Source organism: Phocoena sinus, chromosome 7, assembly GCF_008692025.1.
Source record: "Phocoena sinus isolate mPhoSin1 chromosome 7, mPhoSin1.pri, whole genome shotgun sequence".
NCBI lineage: Eukaryota > Metazoa > Chordata > Mammalia > Artiodactyla > Phocoenidae > Phocoena > Phocoena sinus.
Genome location: NC_045769.1, coordinates 32,388,907 through 32,409,059, shown reverse-complemented (window position 1 = coordinate 32,409,059; position 20,153 = coordinate 32,388,907). Strand labels below are relative to the sequence as shown.

Here is a 20,153-nt window from a genome sequence, read left to right as displayed (position 1 = left end):
TAGTATGGGGAAGCTAAATATTTCTCTTATTTCTTCTTCTGAGTCTAGATATGTCCTTAAATTTTACAATATGTCCTTAAATCATTTAAGTACTGTAGATTCCCTGAAACTCAGAGAACCAAGATACATATCAAAGCCAAATGTCATTTGGTATTCTGGTTATTTGTCGCTTTCACTGATCCATGTTATTACTTTACTCTCGCAGAGTAAGGGGTATGCATTTTCACACATGCTCCATTTTTAAGAAAAAATGAGAGCAATCAGAATTACTGTTTCTATGGGAAGCCATAATGATCACAAATATTCAATATCACTTAGAGCAATTGATTATCTTTTCCTACCACCCAGAGTGAATTTCCTTCCCTTAGTGTCTCTCCAAAGCAGATGTGGATTTTGAAGTCCTATGAGATGGCTTCTCACTTAGGTTTCTCTAAATGACTGACATGAATCAAGGTGGAAGCAAGTACTATGAGGAGATACATGTTCAAAAACAAGAGGTTCTATCAGTCAAACTTGAATTCAAGTTGAACCCTCAGCTAGGAGGCTGTTGTCACACACTAGCACATATTAAGAGAACTATGGATACTTCAAGCATAGTACCTAATTTTAAAATGATCTGTGCTGACATAGAAGAGGGAGGAAAGTAAACCTTGACAGATAAATTGGACATCTCTTTTCCCTCAAATGACCATGTAACCAATATTTTTCAAGCTCTTTCCCAACAAAATATTAGTACAAAGGGTCACACAGGAAGTGACTTTTCCTTCCCTTGCTCAGCTGTTGGATAGGCCATGAACCAGGGAAATATTGAATAGGTAACAGCCAGCCTAGATCCTAGGACCTCAGATTGCTCTTCCCTAAGAAGTTTCTCACTTTGTAGTGCCGAGGGAGAATGGGCTCAGGAGAAATGTGATCCGTTTTAACAATGCTGAGGTTTGAATTTGGAGGCCCCATCATGAACAGAAGGGAAATCTATCTTCCAGTTATCTCATTATATCATGCTCTGTGAAGGAAAGCAGAGGAAGGCCACTGCTTCTCCCTCTTCTGAAAAACAGCAAACACTGACTAAGCTCCAGGGCGTCAACTATGTGCCCAGGAACCTTTGAGGTAATTTCCTTTTTCTTTGCAATGATCCCCTAGGCTGGAAGAATGTCTTCTTCACAGCCCAGATGTCCAAAGTTCACCTCAGTTTCTGAGCTGTCTGCTCCAGTCACGTAATGAATGAAGAAAAGACATAGGCAACAGGAAAACAGTGTTACTTACTGGTTGGTCTGTGTGGCCTGAGGACAGCATTTTTAACTCCCTCACTCATCACATCTAAACCCATGCTGAGTTCTGCTAACTTCAGTCTGGAAATATTTCTTGAGTTCATCCACCTCTTTCTAACCATAGTCCAGACCCTTATCACCTCTTGCCTATCTTGCCTTGACTATTACAATTGCATCCTAACTGGTCTCCACGTTTTCACTCTTGTTCTCTTCAAATTCACCTTCCACCTTTGTGCTAGAGGGATCTGTATAAAATGAAAAGTTGTACGTATGACTCTTCTGTTTAAAATCCTTCAAAAGGTCCTCATTACCTGCAGGAGAGAGTCCAACCTATGAACTATGCTTACCTTGCCAGTCCTGTCTTTTACAACCCAGGTCCAGCAAATTCAGGTAGGTGTAATTCCCAACACCTGCCATACTCTTTCTTCCCTCCTCATCTGCTCTGCCTAGACCATTCTTTTTTTTTTCTCTTTGTCTTTATCTTCCCCACAGTCGCCTACCTCACCCCTGCCCCAACACACATTCTCCTACCTCCCCCGCACCCCATAACACAAAGACTCATCTTAGCTAGGATAACTTTTACTTCATAAAAACCTGTTGAATCAATGTGTGTATAATCCTTATAAGACTCAGGTCAGCAGTCACCTCCTCCAGAAATCCTTAGTTGGTTCCCCAGTTGCCCTCACAAACACTTGCAGATCACTCTGCCACTCTTTTTAAAGTTGCTGTCTGTTTTTGTATCTTTCTTCTCCCACCCGATTGTGAGCTGCCCAAGGATAGTCACTGAGCCCTGCTTACCTTTGGGAAATCAATTTCTCTCTCCCAGTGCCTCTTGGGACGGTGTCTCACCCTGAGTTATGCAAGAGGCACTAAGCAAACTACTGGAGTGTAGATGCTTGAGCTTCTCTGGCCCCCCTCCCTCTCCAGCTTGCTATGGGTGCTGGGAGAAGGAGGCCAAACTGAGCAACCGTCCAGGATTTCTCTTCAGCCTTACTCAGTTTCCTTGCCCATGCTTCCCCTCCCCGCTTTTTAAAAATCCCTGCAAAGGAGTCCTATTCTCATCTTTTTTCTTACATCAGCTCTCAAAGGAAGATCAGGAAGAATTTGAATGCCCATTAGAACAGAATTCGAGTAATTAATAACAGAAACACACTTCTTGGAGTCCTCAATAGGCAGAAACACAGATACCTAAGCTGAAAAGGAACGCAGAAGTTGGCATTTCTTGCTGGGGTTGGCTCTTCCAATCAGAACTGGCCCAGTGATTCTTGCTCAGTAAGCACAGAAAAAGGCCAAGCAAGATACAACAAAACAGAAAATGAGTTGGATTTTCCTATCAAGACAGGCTGAACTTTCTAAGTCTTTACATGTTTACTTTTCAGTGCTTTTAGAGAGTATTTGTTATAATGAATAATAAATGAAGCTAAAGTTGTTGTTGAGACAGATTTTGAATGAGGACTCAATGAGATGCTAGGCAGAGCTAGCTGCTGCTAAGAATGGTACAGTCTGATCACCATCTTTCACTTATTATTTAATGAGATGCTATTGTTTGCACAGTATCATGCAAAGAAGCATAACCCCTTGTCCTTGCTCAAAAGGGACTTGGAAACTAGGGGTGTAGAGGAAATACACACAAATCAAAAGTTAAACAAATGGAAGCCTATGAAACAAGAGGTGTTCAAAATGTAGAACAGAGAGTAATCATTTTGAGACCTGAGAAGGGAGAGACATTGTAGGCCGTGGAGTCGGTGAACAAAGTACAGAGAGATGAGTACTCACAGTGTGGCCCTAAGTGATCTGGCTAATGGGGAGGGTTTTGGTTCGAGGATATGAGATTGGAAATGCTAGTGGAAGCCTATGAATTGAGGATTAAAAGTGAGTCTCAACTGTTAAGCCACTGCTTCGCAAACTTGACTGCAAATTAGAATCTCTGAGAAACTTTAAAAATATTGACGTCTGGGTCCTACACCCAAAGATTCTGATTTAATTGGCCTGGCAATCAAGGGTTTTTAAAGTTTCCAGATGACTTTAATATGCTGTCAGCTTGAGAACTCTGTTAGGCTATAGTGGTTTTCAACCCTGACTGAATATTAGAATCAACCAGGGGAATTGTTAAACCAATGCCAAACGCGACATATAAAATAGGAGAAAATATTTGCAAATCACATATCTTGATAAGAAACTTGTATCACAAATATGTAAAGAACTCTGATAACTCAACACTAACAAGACAACCCAGGTAAGTGGGCAAATGATCTAAATAGACATTTCTCTAAAAAGGATATACAAATAGCTAATAAGTACATGAAAAAAATGCTCAAATCATTAGGGAAATGCAAATCAAACCACAATGAGATACCACTTCATAACTCTAGGATGGCTATAATAAAAAAGATGGACAACAACAAGTGTTGGCAAGGATGTGGAGAAATTGGAACCCTTATACACTGCTGGTGGGGCTGTAAAATGGTACAGTTGTTTTAGGAAGCAGTTTGACAGTTCCTTAACAAGTTAAATACAAGGTTACCATAATGACCCAGCAATGCCACTCCAGGTGTACACCCAAGAGAATCGAGAACATTCATCCACACAAAAACTTGTACATGAATATTCATAGCAGCATTATTCACAATAGCCAACAAGTGAAAGCAACTAATGAATGAAGAAACAAAATGTGGTATATCCATACAATGGGATATTATTTGGCCATGAAAAGGAATGAAGTTCTGATACGTTTACAACATAGATGAACCTTGACAACATTCTGCTAAGTGAAAGAAGCTAGATACAAAAGGCAACAAAAAACTAAAAATAGAACTACCATATGACCCAGCAATCCCACTACTGGGCATATACCCTGAGAAAACCATAATTCTAAAAAAGTCATGTACCACAATGTTCATTGCAGCTCTATTTACAATAGCCAGGACATGGAAGCAACCTAAGTGTCCACCGACAGATGAATGGATAAAGAAGATGTGGCACATATATACAATGGAATATTACTCAGCCGTAAAAAGAAATGAAATTGAGTTATTTGTAGTGAGGTGGGTGGACCTAGAGTCTGTCATACAGAGTGAAGTAAGTTAGAAAGAGAAAAACAAATACCGTATGCTAACACATATATATGGAATCTAAAAAAAAAAAAAAAAAGGTCATGAAGAACCTAGGGGCAGGATGGGAATAAAGACGCAGACCTATTAGAGAAAGGACTTGAGGACACAGGGAGGGGTAAGGGTAAGCTGGGACAAAGTGAGAGAGTGGCATGTACATATATACACTACCAAATGTAAAACCGATAGCTAGTGGGAAGCAGCCGCATAGCACAGGGAGATCAGCTTGGTGCTTTGTGACCACCTAGAAGGTTGGGATAGGAAGGGTGGGAGGGAGGGAGATGCAAGAGGGAGGGGATATGGGGATATATGTATATGTATAGCTGATTCACTTTGTTATAAAGCAGAAACTAGCACACCATTGTAAAGCAATTATACTCCAATGAAGATGTTAAAAAAAAAAAGGCAACATATTGATGATCCCATTTATATGAAATGTCCAGAATAGGCAAATCCATAGAGGTAGAAAATAGATTCGTGATTGCCAGGGGCTGGAAAAAAGAAGGAATGGGGAGGGGGCTGCTAATGGGTATGGGATTTCTTTTGGTGGGTAATGAAATATTCTGGAATCAGAGAGTGGCGATCCATTCACAGCTTTGTGAATGTAATAAAAAGCCACTGAACTTTTTTTTTGTGGCCTCTCCCATTGCGGAGCGCAGGCTCAGCGGCCATGGCGCACGGGCCCAGCCGCTCAGCGGCATGTGGGATCTTCCCGGACCCGGGCACAAACCTGCGTCACCTGCATCGGCAGGTGGACTCTCAACCACTGCGCCACCAGGGAAGCCCAAGCCACTGAACTTTTAAAGTTTACTTTAAAAGGGTGAACTTTAAAAAAAGGGTGAGCTTTATGGTACATGAATTATATCTTAATAAGTTGTTATAAAAAAAATGAAAAGAATGGATCCCTCTCTCCACCAGCATAGACCAGTTAAATCAGAATTTTTGGGAATGGGACCCAGGCACAGGTTCTTGATGTACAGCTAGCATTGAGAACTATGTAAAAGATGAAAAGCTATTAGTGATTTAGTTCTATGCAGCTCCGTTTTCTCCAAAGCAAAAACAAAATACTTGAGTACATGGCTTCAAATCCAGGTTAAATTGTAAATTTCATTTTAATAGATGATTTGACCCTTTAGTATGGGTATGGGGGGTATTGCTTCAAATAACCCTTAAAAAAAAATGTGAACAGGCAGACAATTGTTAGTATACCTAAAAACAATAGCAAAAATGTTTTTTGTTTGTATTGAATTTTTAATCAAAGACACAAAGTGATTTATTGTTTTAAAGAAATTTTGGAGAGTGTTGGTTGCACAGTCGATTCTCAGTGCTTAAGTGGCCCATTGCTCAGGTGGTTGTAGTTTACTTGGGTTTCAGTCCTTGCTTTGCTCACCATCTGCTCAGTGATATTAGACAGATCATCCAATGTTTCTAGGCCTCACACAGTCACTACAGGAAAAGAGAATATATTGTCATGTGCTAGGGAATGGGGTATAGTGGGGAAAAAACAGGATAGAATAGATATGTTCTCTTCCATCATGCAGATTTCAGGTTCTTTGCTTTAAAAGTGAAGAGATTGAACTAGGTGGTCTCCAGATTCTTGGATCGTTTACTAGGATAGCATAAAGGTAGAAGATGGGCTAGAGAAAGAACTCTTGTGGGCCTCTTGGGCCTCTTCCATCTTCTGTGATTTAAAGAAACAAAAATGCAAACTTCCTGACAAGGCTGTTTTCAGAATTTGCTATGGAGGATAAATTAAATTCTTTGGATTACATTTTTCTTACCTCTTTATCCTACTCTTGGAACAGCCAATAAAAGAAGTCAGAATGTTTCAAAACATTTAAATTTCTTCACAAAAGGCTGAATCACAACTTAAAATACAAATCTATTTGTTTATGTCAGGTGTTAAAAGCCATTTCCAAGTAAAACACTCAATTAGAAAATTAATTGAGCATGATTAACATGTTAGGAACCTCAGCACAGATTCAAAAATTCCAAATGCATAGCTGTGATGTTCAATGCCAACAGAAGGCCACGTTCTGCCTTCCAAGTGAAAACATGCTCCACTGTTCCATTCAAAGGAGGATGAAAATGATATCAAAATGTAAACTCTCAGGATAACTATCTTCCAAAGAGCCCCTGCGTCTTCATCTGCCAAGAGAAATCCTTTGCTGGAGATCTGTTTATTTTGTTAACTAATATAACTTGACTTCAGAAAAAAAGTCCTTATATTCTTGTTCTAAGCAAATGATTTTTTCCCCATCCAGAAAACAAGATTTTGGTGAATCAGTCGCCCATGCTTGTGGTAAACAACAATGAGGTCAACCTCAGCTGCAAGTATACCTACAACCTCTTCTCGAAGGAGTTCCGGGCATCCCTTTATAAGGGAGTAGATAGTGCTGTGGAGGTCTGTGCTGTGAATGGAAATCACTCCAAGTCACTTCAGTCTACAAATAAGGAATTCAACTGCACTGTGAACTTGGGCAACGAAACAGTGACATTCTACCTCCAGGATTTGTACGTTAACCAAACGGATATTTATTTCTGCAAAATCGAGGTTCTGTATCCTCCTCCTTACATAGACAATGAGAAGAGTAATGGGACCATTATCCATGTGAAAGGTAACGCACGGCTCGACCAGTGTCCACTCTCAAGTAGTGGTTTTCAACTGCAGTCTTGAAAACTAGGTCATGATCAGTGGTGGGGTTGGCTAACTCCCAAAGAGGACAGACCAACGAGGAAGTCTACACCTCTTAAGCCAGTGATATTTTGCATATTTTGATTCCTCTCACATTCTCCTCTAGGAAGAAGGAAGGAAATGTACCCAAGTGACATTCCCATATCATTTAATCTAATCTATTCTATTTTTCAGAGAAACATCTTTGTCCAGCTCCCCGGTCTCCTGAGTCCTCTAAGCCATTTTGGGCACTTGTGGTGGTAAATGGAGTCCTAGCTTTCTATAGCTTGCTAGCAACAGTGGCTCTTTCTAACTGCTGGGTAAGAGAAACAGCATTGTTTTCATGTAACTTTTCTACTGCATATGCAATTGGACATATTCAAGAATTTTGCCTATGTGGCTTATTTTCTGTTGAACATGTGATTATTTTCTTTTTCCCTGCTAGGTTTCAGTAGGTTCTCTTTTAGCCTATCCAACTTTATCTGAGATAAAAATCTGATTAGGTGGCCAAGCAGAGTAAGAAGCTAAACAGGTAAATAAGTGTGGGAGATAAATTAGGGTAGAAAATTACCTTTCTTCTCCCCACTTTGCAATGTCATTATGACATATAAAATAGCTCTAATATATACATATGTATAAAAATCTAAGCGACTTGGGAATCTAAGAAACTGAAGCCAATGAATAACTTTGGTTCGGGGTCAAAAATCATGAGAAATTTGTCTACTGAAATTATGCATTCAAACCTAGCAAGGAAACTAGGTCTGTTTATCTGAGTCATATTTTTATCTCCTCTGAAGCAGTTGAATTTTGTGAGGCCAAGTATGGTGCTGTCATTATGAAACTATAACGGGAGTTAGACTTTTCTGAGCTCTTACCACTGAATTGGAGTTTACGGACTTTTGCAAATGTTCATGCAATAAACTTGGTGTGTTTTTCTCTACCTGCTTCAACGTTGAAGTTTTGGCCTAGATTTGAATACATATTGATCACCATATCTACTGTGAGGCAGGGACCTCCTTATTTTCTCTCCTTTCTCTTACTCAGGAACTTCCAGCTCTTATGTACACAGTGTGGCACTGATTCCATATTGTGTTTGAATTTTTTTCTAGAAGTTAGATTCATGTATGAATCATTTCCTCAACAGGATATGTATGCTTCTCAAGGATAGAGGACTATTTCTCTTGACATTCACCATCCATCTGGTATTAAGTACATTTAGCTTAGTGCTTAAAAAATGCTTATGAACTGATGAATTGATAACCCCCATAGAGGCCAAACTAAGGACTTAAATGAGTATGCCTGAAGTATCATACTTATCTTTAAGGCATATTCCATACATCTAACTAATTCATATATGGATCAGTGATTTCTGGAAGCCATGCCATGTTGAAGCCATCCTATTTACTATAGCCTTGGTGCTGGGCAGGGTCGGGGTGGAGGAGGAAGGAAGCCCTGGATTCACAGTCATGCCAAGGATAGATTCAGCCTGGGATCCTTTTAAACTCTTGTCAGCCTTTGCCAAAGTGTGCCTCTCCCTTGTTCCCCAAATGCTACTCCCATTTTGGGAGACTAGGGGGCAGATGGATGCTTGTCAGGCTTCCTGTTGCCTAATCTGTACCTCCAACAAAATCTGTAACCACCAAAGTGGCTGCTTGTTCCTGAAAATCCTTTATATCAGATCATGAGAATTTGCCTATCTTGCCTTCTTCAAGTTGCCCAACCCTGATGGGGGCTTTTTATGTAGTGAAATATTGCCTAAGTTCTTCCTCTGATGTCAGTTGAGTCTGGATCTTGGTGTCTTCATCCTAGTTACCTTTCATCTTTGAACCTCTGTGGAGTTTGCCAATAACATTAGAATTTAGGCTCCGGACGCGCAGGCTCAGCGGCCGTGGCTCACGGGCCCAGTCGCTCCACGGCATGTGGGATCTTCCCGGACCAGGGCACGAACCCGCGTCCCCTGCATCGGCAGGCGGACTCTCAACCACTAGGCCACCAGGGAAGCCCTCAGTTCTTGTTTTTATCTTGATCCCCTTGGAATATCAACTTCTTAATCTAAAAGCCAGGTGCAGTGCCTTTTGGGGTACATTTCCAGGACAGGGGCTCCCCTGTAGTATGCTGACCTAAGTCAATGTACTTTACCAGCTTTGTAAGAAGTAGTTTTGGAAAACTGTTTTAACTTTCAGTGGCCAGAAGGGTAATGCTCACCATTTAAAACTTATTGTCAATATACACTAGAATATCAGTTACTATAAGCAGGGACTAATTTGCTAAGTGACTCGAATTACCCAAAGGGGACAAGAGTAGCTTTTATTTTTAAAGAGTTAAAAAAGTTTACTTTTAAATTGGAAACATCATAAATGCAATATGTTTTCCTTTGGCAGCACTACTAATTCCTAGTGAGGTTCACCTTCTTTTGTCTTGAGAAAACTTATTTTGGTCTTATTCTGTCTCATGAGCTCCCTGAAAATTGGGAAGTCCCAGTGCTTGGCATACCTTATCTTCTTCTGTGGCCTCTTGTGGTTAATTAGGTTACCCAATAAGAAGTACCCTTTATCTGCATCTCAAACATAGGTCTTTGTACTCTCTGACCAAATGGGTGTGAAATAAATGTATATGTATATTTCATAGAATAACAGAGCATTTTTACCCAGGGCTCATCTTTTCTGGATACTGTTTAAACAACTTGCTGAGATAGGCAGCCAGGTCATCAGGGATCCATCCCTAGAGTTTAGCCATTTCCAGGGTACTTTTCTGGGATCCTATTTTTGGCTGGTCTACGTTGTGCCTTGGTGTAAGATGCTGTTTTCTGGAACTTCCTGAGGGTCTGTGATGTACTGCCGTAGGCAGTTCTAGGCTGAGTGAGTTTCTGGGAACAGCTGCAGACTCTATCTCAGTTCTTGACCTGTAGCTGACATTTGAATGAAGAGAGAGCTCGCCTCTGCCAGGCAGCCACAGACCAGCACCTGTCACTCTCACTCAATCCTCAGTTCACTCCGTTGAGATGGTAAACCCATCCTCCTTCTTAGTCTAAAGGAGCCTTTAAAAAACACAGTTTTCTCCACTATAAATCACACTGTGGGCAATGTAGATAGTGTGTGTACAGGTAGTATCTGTAGAAGAACTGAAGAACAAAAGAGTAGAAGGAAGAGAAAGGGAGGAGTGGTCCTGAAATCACACATCTTTAGCAGACAGTGAATGTTGAAGGGCTAAATGACTTAGTCACAGAGACATGTAAGGTGAGTACTCTGCACACGTACATGCATATGCTAGATGAACATGGACACTGTGGGTTCTGTATACTGTTCCCAACATGTCTCATTTCCATCCCACTGTTGTGTTTACAGTTAGGGTGAAAATGACTAAATCTGCTATCTGATAACAGCACGAGGGTAAGCATGGGAGCGGATTGCAACAGATCTTTCATAAGTTTGGTGCAACCCAGAGAACCTCAGAGCCAAGACATCTTCATTATGGGGGCCCCTCTAACTAGCTATAGTTTAATTTGAGTGTCCAGAAGCAAAGTCTGTCTCTTAGGAGTCTGGCAAGGGAAGTCGTCAGAGTTAGAGTAGGTAATGCCTCCCAGGATATCAGCAGCAGCCTTCCACATTTATTTGGGGGGCAGACAGTTCCTTGCCTTACTCCTGCCCTGCCATAACCCTGTGCCCAAGAGGCCTCTAGTCCTTTATAGGAAGGATGTAGAACCAAGATGTTTGAAGGGCAACTTCCCTCACCCCCTTGGTTTCCATAGCTACCTCTCCCTGAATGCATCCCCCAGTTATGTCTGTTTAATGATGTCCTCTTCTTACTTTCAGCTAGATAACCTCATCCATCATCTCAAATCCCAAATGACCGAAGCTGAATTGATAGCCTCTTTCAAATCCACTTTTCCTATCATCTTGCCTTATATTTATGGATGGACCACCAACCTCCTGCTCACCCAGGCTCAAATCATCAGTCATCTTTGAGTATGAGCAAGAAGGAGGACTCAGGCAGTCTAAGAATATTCATTCTCACTTGGTGATATATCTTGTATCCATTGCTTCATTTTCATTCCTTTCTTTTTCATGATCAGACTCTTCAGATCAGGATTTCCGGTCTTGGCACTGCTGACATTGGAGCTGGATAATACTTTGTTGTCAGGGGCTGCCCTGTGCATTGTAGGATGTTTAGCAGCATCTCTGGCCTCTGCCCACTAGATGCCAGTAGCATTCATCCCAGTGTGACAACCCAAAATGTCTTAAGATGTTGTAAAATATCCTCTGGGACAGAGGATAAGGGAGTTGGAGGTGTCAAGGATGAGGCTTAGGAGGTCTGGTATGGGCAACTGTGTATATGGTAGTGTCACTCACTGGGACGAGAAACACTGGAAAAGACCAGGTTTTAGGGGAAGATCTTGAGTTTCTTTTTGGACATGTTGAGTTTCAAGTACCTTTGAGGTCTAGTCCAGAGATATAAATTTGGGTGAATTGAAACTGTGAATGTGGAAGAGGTTGCCTAGGGAGAGAGGATGGCATGAGTAGAGGAGAAGGCTTAGGACCAAACCATGAGGAACGCTAACGCTGAATGGCTAGTTAGAGAAGAAAGAGCTTGCAGAGGAGGCAAGGAGGGAGTGGCCCCAGAGCAGCAGGATGAGAACTGGGGCGGTAGCACCTCACGGAAGGCAAAGCAGAAGCATGTCAGAAGGGAACGGATAATCTAGAATGCTGCTGAGAGCTCAAAAGATGAGGCCTGAAGACATGTTAGTTTTATTTAGTGATATGGAGGTCCATTTTTTACCAACCTTTAACACTTACTCCCGCCCCTTTGATAAGGAAGGTGGGAAGGGCTCAGGTAGGAGTGCATGGAAATAAGGCCAGTCTTTAGCTTATTTATTCTGGTGCTCATGACATTCATGTCCAACGTATCAATATTTACTTACGCATCAGGCCAGGCCTATGCGCCAAGAAATAGACTTTTTTTTTTCATTCTGAATCCAGAAATCTGGATGGCTTTCTACTTTTAGAATTTTTATGGAACTTTTATCAAACATGTAAATTTTACCATCACACTGATTGAGAAAATATGTTCCTAACCTTCAGTCAAAACTTTGCTAAGATCCGTGGTGAGTATAACTCTAATTCTAGGGTTAGTATCACCCCTCATTCCTGGTAGAAATTCATCCAGAGGGAGCTGTGTCTCAGGGATGGAGATGAATGACGCTATTGTCTTTATTTATGGAAATATACATACATATAAAGGAATAGGACTGTAACTAGTTGTCTAGAACTGTAACATCCAATTAATTTGGACTCCACTGCTATGAAATTGTGACTATTCCAGACTCTGGAGGGCTGAAGGTCCTCTTTGGTTAATCATGAAAAAAAATGGCTTCTTGAGCAAATGACTAATACAAGAAGATTGCATTGGGGATGCTCAACCTTTTCAAAGGAGGAAGGGCCTTCAAGAATATTCACATATCAGAGTTGGATATGTTAATTAGATATGCTTTTGGAATTCAGTTCAAATGGCTGCATTGTGGGTAACAGGAGTGCATTTCTCTAAAATACTTTCTTTGATTCAGATTTTTCAGGTTAATTTGGAAGAGTCCAAAGTAGTTGGGTTTGATTGGTCATTATGCAAGTCCAAGGTGCTCAATGAATTCTGGTTTGTTCAGCTTCCTTTGACTGTGTTCTGAAGAGTTGCCCCCAAATCTTAGCACTCCTCCCAGATATCTCCCTCTGTGTCCCTGGCCCCCTTCACAGTGACATCTCTCTTTTCTGCAGATGAAGAGTAAGAGAAACAGGATGCTTCAGAGCGACTACATGAACATGACACCTCGCAGGCCGGGGCCCACCCGAAAGCACTACCAGCCCTATGCGCCAGCACGGGACTTTGCAGCCTACCGTTCCTGACACGGACGCCTATCCAGATGCAAGCCGGCTGGCCCCTCTTCACCTGCTCAACACCATTGCTCTGGATAGGAAAGGACTGCCTCGTCTTCAGCCAGCCACCTTGGCCTCCTGTTAGGCCACCAATGCTAATTTTTCTTGAACAAATAGGCCGAATAACATCATTTTGAGACTCTGACATGAAGTTAAAGGATATTACTGTGGCAGACCCGTGTAGTGCCATGGCCCAAATTCAAACTCACCATGTATTTATTGACTTGATTGAGAGGTTAGGGTAGAAAACTGAAAGTGAGTGGATTCTGTTAACCCTGACATCTGCTTCCAGTTCCACTCCTTTCTAACTCACCTGCATATTGCAGTCAAGTGAAGTGTGATATCGAAAGACTTTTTAGATGGAGAAGAAAAGGTTAGGAAATCATTCTCTTTGATTAAATGGGGGTTTTGGGTGGAGATAAGTTGGAATGGGGGAGGGAGACATAAACATTTAAAAAACCCTTAAAACACTGTCTCTCACTCATGAAATGAGTCACTTAGTTCCTATTTAATTTTAGTTTGTAAAGATGTAGATATTCTTTTTGATGAATTCTGGTCCTATTAGTCATTTTGACCAATGGAATCCCTTCAGAGCAATGGGAGGTAAACCAACTTGCTTTCCTTACTCCCTGTGATGGGAATTCAAGGTAGTCTTCACAATATGATTTCAAAAGAATAAAGTAGTCCTCCCACACCAAGGAAGAATGTGTCAGGAAATAAGGTCACTTGATGTCAAAATTATTTGAATATTATGAAGGGTTATTTGTTTAGCATCTCATTTCAGTCGAATCATACAGGGGCCTTTTCTGTTCCATGTATTTTAGGTTTGCTCAGTTGGTTTCTTTATTGTCTGCACGGAGATCTACAGCGGGATGCTGAGAGTGCATCTCCTGGAGAAGTGATGATACTGTGAAAAAGGGATGTTAGCATCCATTAGAGTATGAGGGATGGGTCTCGAGAAACTTCTGAAGGGAACAACACAATTCTTGCCACATGCCACAGGGGTGGCTGGCATCTGGTAGGAGTTTTCTAGAAGACAGAAGGCAGAAGGAGAAATGGTGAGAGCTTCTTTCTGGGACTTTCTGTGCTTTAGGGCTCAGAGCTCCAGAACTCTGTGGTTCAGTTGCCTGTTTACCCTGGAGGTCCATCGACATGGAAAAGTGTTCGATGCTTTTGAGATAGCATCAAAGTTCTCAAGATACCAGGCAAGGCCAGACCCTGGAAACACCATGAATATTTTTCTGGCTCCAGTTTGGGTCAACTGGAGTATGTCTGGAGACCTTGAAGAATGGTTTTACTGCTGCCCTTATAATTTGTTCAGTGCTTCGATTCATTCAGACGTTGGAGAAGTCTAGGTTTCAGAGGCAGATAGGCCTGGCTCAAGTACTATTGCTAGTTGGCCGCAGGCGAGTCACTGCCTTTCTAAGACTCTGATTCTTCAACTATAAAATGAAGATAGTGATCACAAATGTCTGTTCCTATACTATCATTTCCATGAGGCCATGTCTCAAGTTTGTCTTTTTTTTTTCTGCTTGGCCCTGGCACATAGTACCATGCCTGACATATGTTAGCTATTATTATTATTGTCGTATAGATAAACTATGTATAAAAATTAAACTGGGCAATGACCTGAGAAGGAAGAGACTATTATAACACAAATTTAAATTCACTACCCAGGGATGAGGTGCTACAAAATTTGAAAGCCTCTAAACTCCCTCCCATTTCCTGTTTCAAAATATTTTAGCTCGCAATAAGATGTACAGCATTCTGCCTCTCACTTTTATGTATATAAAGAGGTCTTCTCTAATTTTTTTTTTTTTTTGTAACATGGGGAGGGGTAGAAATCTTATAATTCCATTCAGAGGATATTGTACTTCGGTTGATTTTTAAATGGGCTTCAAATCCATGAATTAAATTATTTCAAAGAAGGTCAAACTTAGCAGTCCTTGGGTGATGAAAACTGTTGAATTTATACTGACACATGTGCCAAATCACCAGCCTCTTGGCATACAGAGTTCCTTAATCCAAGTTATCAGATTGAATTTGAAAAAGACAGAGCTGGAGAATTTTTAGAAAGGGCAATGACAAAAAATAAATTAAAAAATGGAAAGATTTGCTCTTTGGTAATAAATGGTTTTATTTTCTGATGGGAAAAATAGGTTTACTGAAGATGAATCATACTTTAGATTTTTCTTACTCACTCTGAACAGAACCAAAGTAGAAATGTTAACAGGGAAGTCCGTTTTCACTATTACTGTGAACCAAGAAATGGTTTAAGAACAGTGGTTGGAGCAATGCTGTTACAGTTTCAGATATGGCAATTATGAAGAAAACAATTTGCTGCTATTATTGTAAGAGTCTTATAATTAACAGTGGTTCTATAATTTTTGATTGTGAGCTCACTTATTTGGGGATGAGCATACCAATTTAAAGAGACCAAGTGGGCTTCCCTGGTGGCGCAGTGGTTGAGAGTCCGCCTGCCGATGCAGGGGACACGGGTTCGTGCCCCGGTCCAGAAGGATCCCACATGCCGCTGAGCGGCTGGGCCCGTGAGCCATGGCTGCTGGGCCTGCGCGTCTGGAGCCTGTGTTCCGCAACGGGAGAGGCCACAATGGTGAGAGGCCCGCATACTACAAATGAACAAACAAACAAACAAAAATAAATAAATAAAGAGACCAAGTATACATTATGTTCTGTGTTCAGTGATAAAATGACTGAACTACCATGTGCCTGTTTTAAATTTGTGCTTTAATACTGTTTTTCAGAGCAGGTATGCTTCACTTTTGGTGATGAATCTGGAGAAAACCTGTTATTTAAAAAAGGTATGAGATAACCCCTTTTTATAAATCTCTAGTTTAGCCTTGAAAAAAAAATCCAGACTTTTAAATATTAGTTTCATTTCAAAGCAAAGTACCCTTCTGGTTTGTTTGCTTGGCTTTAGTCACAACTTCTCATCAGACCAATGGATTATATCTCTGAGAGGTCAGGCTGGGCTTACCTGTGCATTCTGTGGGATGTAAGTGTTCTATCAGAGAGATCAAACTTCAGCCTTAACTCCATCAATCCCTCAGGTTAACCAACTGAGCCACTAGTTCTCATGGCTAATTTAATGGGGATGTTGGTGGGTAAATGGATAGCATATCCCTCATCCTGGCCTTTGGTACTGCCGCACAAGAGCAACAGCAGGCCTGGGGATTGATCGCAAAGCGTTAAATTTAACTGCATGCTGGAGGTTGGAGCTGGTGGCAGTGATGAACCTAGAACCAAAATCATCACTGCTGTAGACCTGTTACTGCCCAGGTTTTGGTATCTGCAAGGGCTCTTGAGGCTGAGGAAATCTCTTTCTTATAAGTATATACATACTTTCCGATATATTCCTCCTCAAATATCACAGCCATGTTCCAACCTCAGGGCCTTTACACATACTGTTCCCACTGTCTGGAATGCTCTTCCCCAGATATCTACCTGGCTTGCTCCTTCATTTCCTTCACGTCCCTGCTCAAGTGTCACCTTCCACCCTAGTAAAATCTCCCCAAGCCCCATCTACTTTCCTCGCTTGTTTGTTTTTCCATAGCATTTCACCATTTCTTATACCTGACTTTTAAACTTATTTGTTCACTGTCTAATTCCCCAAACTAGAATGCAAGCTCCAGGAGGGATTGAACTTTGCTTTGTTTATTGCCATATCTCCAGTGCCTAGAACAGTGCCTGACAGGTAACAAATATTTATCGACTGAATGAGTGAATTTCACATGCCTTTATGAATTAATTGTCAGTCTAAATGTACTCATCAGACTCTGAGAAGGAGAGAGTCAGTTCTGTTTTCCACTTTCCTATTAATAAGCTCAAAAATCCATTTTATTAGTGAGACAGGATGTAAAACATACACACAGCCAAGCCTGGTGAAAGAAAACCTGGTAGCTATAAGTTCATTTACATTTTAGAAATGTTTGTGCAGTGACGAAAACCAATACTGTTAGAGTCATCTTAAAAAGTCACGCTAAATAAGCCACAGTTGAAATTAAGTTGATTTCCCATTGAAGTCCCCAACTTCCCTCTTAATGGAGTATTGACTATGTTTTAAACATGCCTTTAGTCTAAGACTTCTGAAAATGTGGCTTTGTTGTTAAAATCCCATCCAACTACTAAACTGCTGCTCTTTTTATTTTTTCTCCCTTGGCCCCCAACAAATTCTATAAATGCTTTGCCTGGCTGTGATTCATAAAGAGCTCAAGGATGGGAATGCTGGGGACAGACAATTTCAGATTCTTCACCTGTCATGCTCTTTTCATAACTGAACATGCTAGTGGCTTGCAATAGTTTTAAAATAAAAGAACAACGACAGACAAAATTGTGGCATTTGGAGCAAGTTGGCAATTCAAATCAGGCATATCAATCATCACACACACACACACACACACACACACACACACACACTGCTATCCTCTTGTGGGTAGGGAAAGGCCCCTGAACAAGAGACACAAGAGCTGGTCTGATATTTCATGTAATAACTCCTATTACTTCATTGCAAAGTGTGCTTTGAGTGTGGCCTGACGTCACATAGGTGTGTTATGAGTTCATCTCCAAACGGACCATTTTCTTCGTTGAAATGGAGCTCATTAAACTTGATAAAGATAGCCAAAACCTGTTACTCCAAGAAAGACTTAGCTCATGAGTTTGATTGGACAAACCAAACCAACTGGAGAAGGATAAGTTGGTAAAAACTCCGGCACTAAATGTATCAGCTCAATAAGCACTCCTTTCTTGGGCTAATATAAATAGTGTAACCTAGTTCTGTGAGAAGGTTCTAGCACCTCAAAACTCAAGTGCAAAATGAAATAAAATGCAAACTTCATGACTTCACCTAACAGACCTCCCACCACGTTCTAACTTCATAACTAGGTGAAGAGTGTAGTTTGCTGCAGCCCTGAATTCACTTTTTAAAATCCAGTCTGTTAAAAGAGATTGATTCCTTTTAAAGCAGTACACTTTCTCCTCCCTCCCCTTGTCTGGAACAGAGATAATGGATGAGTGAGAAAAATCAAGGAAAACTCTGGATCCATCATAATGGGAGCCCTGACCACTGCCCTAAGCAGCAGCAAATGGGATGGTCTGGGAGTCACACCAGAAACTTGTTTGTTACCTTATCTGCATCTCCTTAGCTGAGGCACTAACTCTTGGCTTTTCAGTAGTGGTGCTCAGAAGAAGTTTGGTTCTTCTGGAATGAATCTGATTGGGTGGACCTCCCAACTTTCTCTGATTTGGCATCCCAAAGGAATGAGTGCTTTCCGCTTGAAGATTCCCAGGCTCTCAGCACTTAGAGACCCAGGCCACTGTCCAGAGAAGAATGGAGCACACTTCCTCAGCGTGCCTTTCGTTCTTTTCAGGGTATGGACACTGGGTTCCACACTTGAAAAACATTAAGGATTAAATATGGATGATCCAAGGATATTTCATCTGTTCTGAGCTGACCTCGTTATTGAGGCCACTCTAAAGGCCAGAATGTGGACTTCCCAAGCCCATTTCCTTATCTTACTTGCCTGTGTAAACTCGGTGAAAAGTTTTGGAATGCTGGGAATTCTAGGGGACAAAGAGTCACAGAAAGGTGAATTTATCTTCGAGTAGGGGTGGATTGGGTTCTACTTACACTTCAACTGGCAGAGCTATCTCAGTGACAGATTGAAATTCTCCTCTGGCTCCAAAGAACAAATTGTGAGAGCTGGGTGGAAATGTCAGTTGAGACAGAAGAGCAGCAAACAGCTTTGTTTTCCTATAGTTGTGGTTTTGCTTGGTGATGATGACACACGACGATGAAAATGTGCAGCATGAACTCCATTTGTTATCTGAGTGAGCATCTCTGCCAACACTGAAGGATATGTGTGGGTGTCACCTGCAAGCACACACACACAGAGAGAGAGAGAGAGAGAGAGAGAGAGAGAGAGGCCCTGGTTCGGAAAAAAGAGCGAGTTAATCAAAGATCAACAGTGACAAGTGGTGCTGTTTATTTCATGAGGTTCAGATTTGATTTCCTTCCCCTCATTAATCTCCAAGTCTGAAGTTAGTCTCTGGACTAAATAGACGAGTGTCTGGTGACTGCAGAAGGGAGTGGGACAAGGTGGGCTTGAATGGGCATCATGGCAGTCACCGTATTTACGTAGTCATTTCTTAGTCTCCTGGGCACACACTTAGCATTTGATATGTTAGCTTCCAAAACGTGCATTTCTATTACCTTTTAAGAATCGTGACATATTACATGAGGGTAGACAAGTCGTTGTACTTGGGGTCCCTTTTGCACTCCTAACCCTATGCAACTCTTGCTTCACTTGTTTTATGTTTCTTCCTACTCCCTTCCTTTTCATTCACTGAATAACTATTTAATGAGCACCTGCCCAGCTCTAAGAAGTGGCCTAGGATGGAGATGTGACAGCAAGCAACACGGTGTTATTATCTCCACGCTTACCAAGTGCAGAGTGTAGATGTTGCATGTCCCTTCTTTTTTTTAATACCCTAATCCTCAGGGTAATCACTTAGTCTTAATTATGGGTTCAGACTTGAATGTGGCTATTTGATATCCTTTGTCTTATTGGTTTGCCTGAAACTTATTTTTTGAGATGTTCTTATCTACCATCTCTAACATGTTTAATGTCTTAGCTTAGGATTGACAAATTTTTTCTGGAAAGGGCCAAATAGTAAATATTTTAGGCTTTGTGACCATACGGTTTCTTGCAGCTACTCAATTCTGCCATTGGAGTGCAAAGGCAGCCACAGACAATATGGAAACAAATGAACATGTCTGTGTTCCCATCAACCTTTATTTGTGAATATTTGAACTTCATGTAACTTTTACACATCACACAATATCAGTATTCTTTTGACTTTTTTTCCCAACCATTCACAATGTAAAACCCCATTCTTAGCTCATGGGCTGCTCAGAGGCAGACGGTGGGCTGGATTTGGGGCTGCAGGCTGCAGTTTGCTAGCTTGGGCTTGGACCCAAGCCACAGTTTTAGCTACAAGCTTGTCTTTGAGTTCCAGCCACTATTTGCACTGGTAGGGCTGGAAGGAATCAGTTTGGCTGTGTGACTATGTGTGAACTTGGGAGTTGGGTACCTGGCTGCCATTTTATGGGTGACCAAGAGTGACCCCTCTGAAATCCAAACTAAAGCTCAGCATTTCCCAG

General features: G+C 41.3%; 1 protein-coding gene across 1 annotated transcript in view; it reads left to right on the top strand.

Moving 5' to 3' along the window:
* CD28 (CD28 molecule) overlaps nt 1-15,086 on the top strand; it is a 29,202-nt gene extending 14,116 nt beyond the window's left edge. The window contains exons 2-4 of the mRNA XM_032638475.1: nt 6,643-6,996; nt 7,248-7,372; nt 12,815-15,086. Of these exons, the coding sequence (XP_032494366.1) occupies nt 6,643-6,996; nt 7,248-7,372; nt 12,815-12,943 (608 nt within the window). The 3' untranslated portion in view covers nt 12,944-15,086. The remainder of the gene's footprint in view (nt 1-6,642; nt 6,997-7,247; nt 7,373-12,814) is intronic.
* Nucleotides 15,087-20,153: the final 5,067 nt, after the last annotated feature.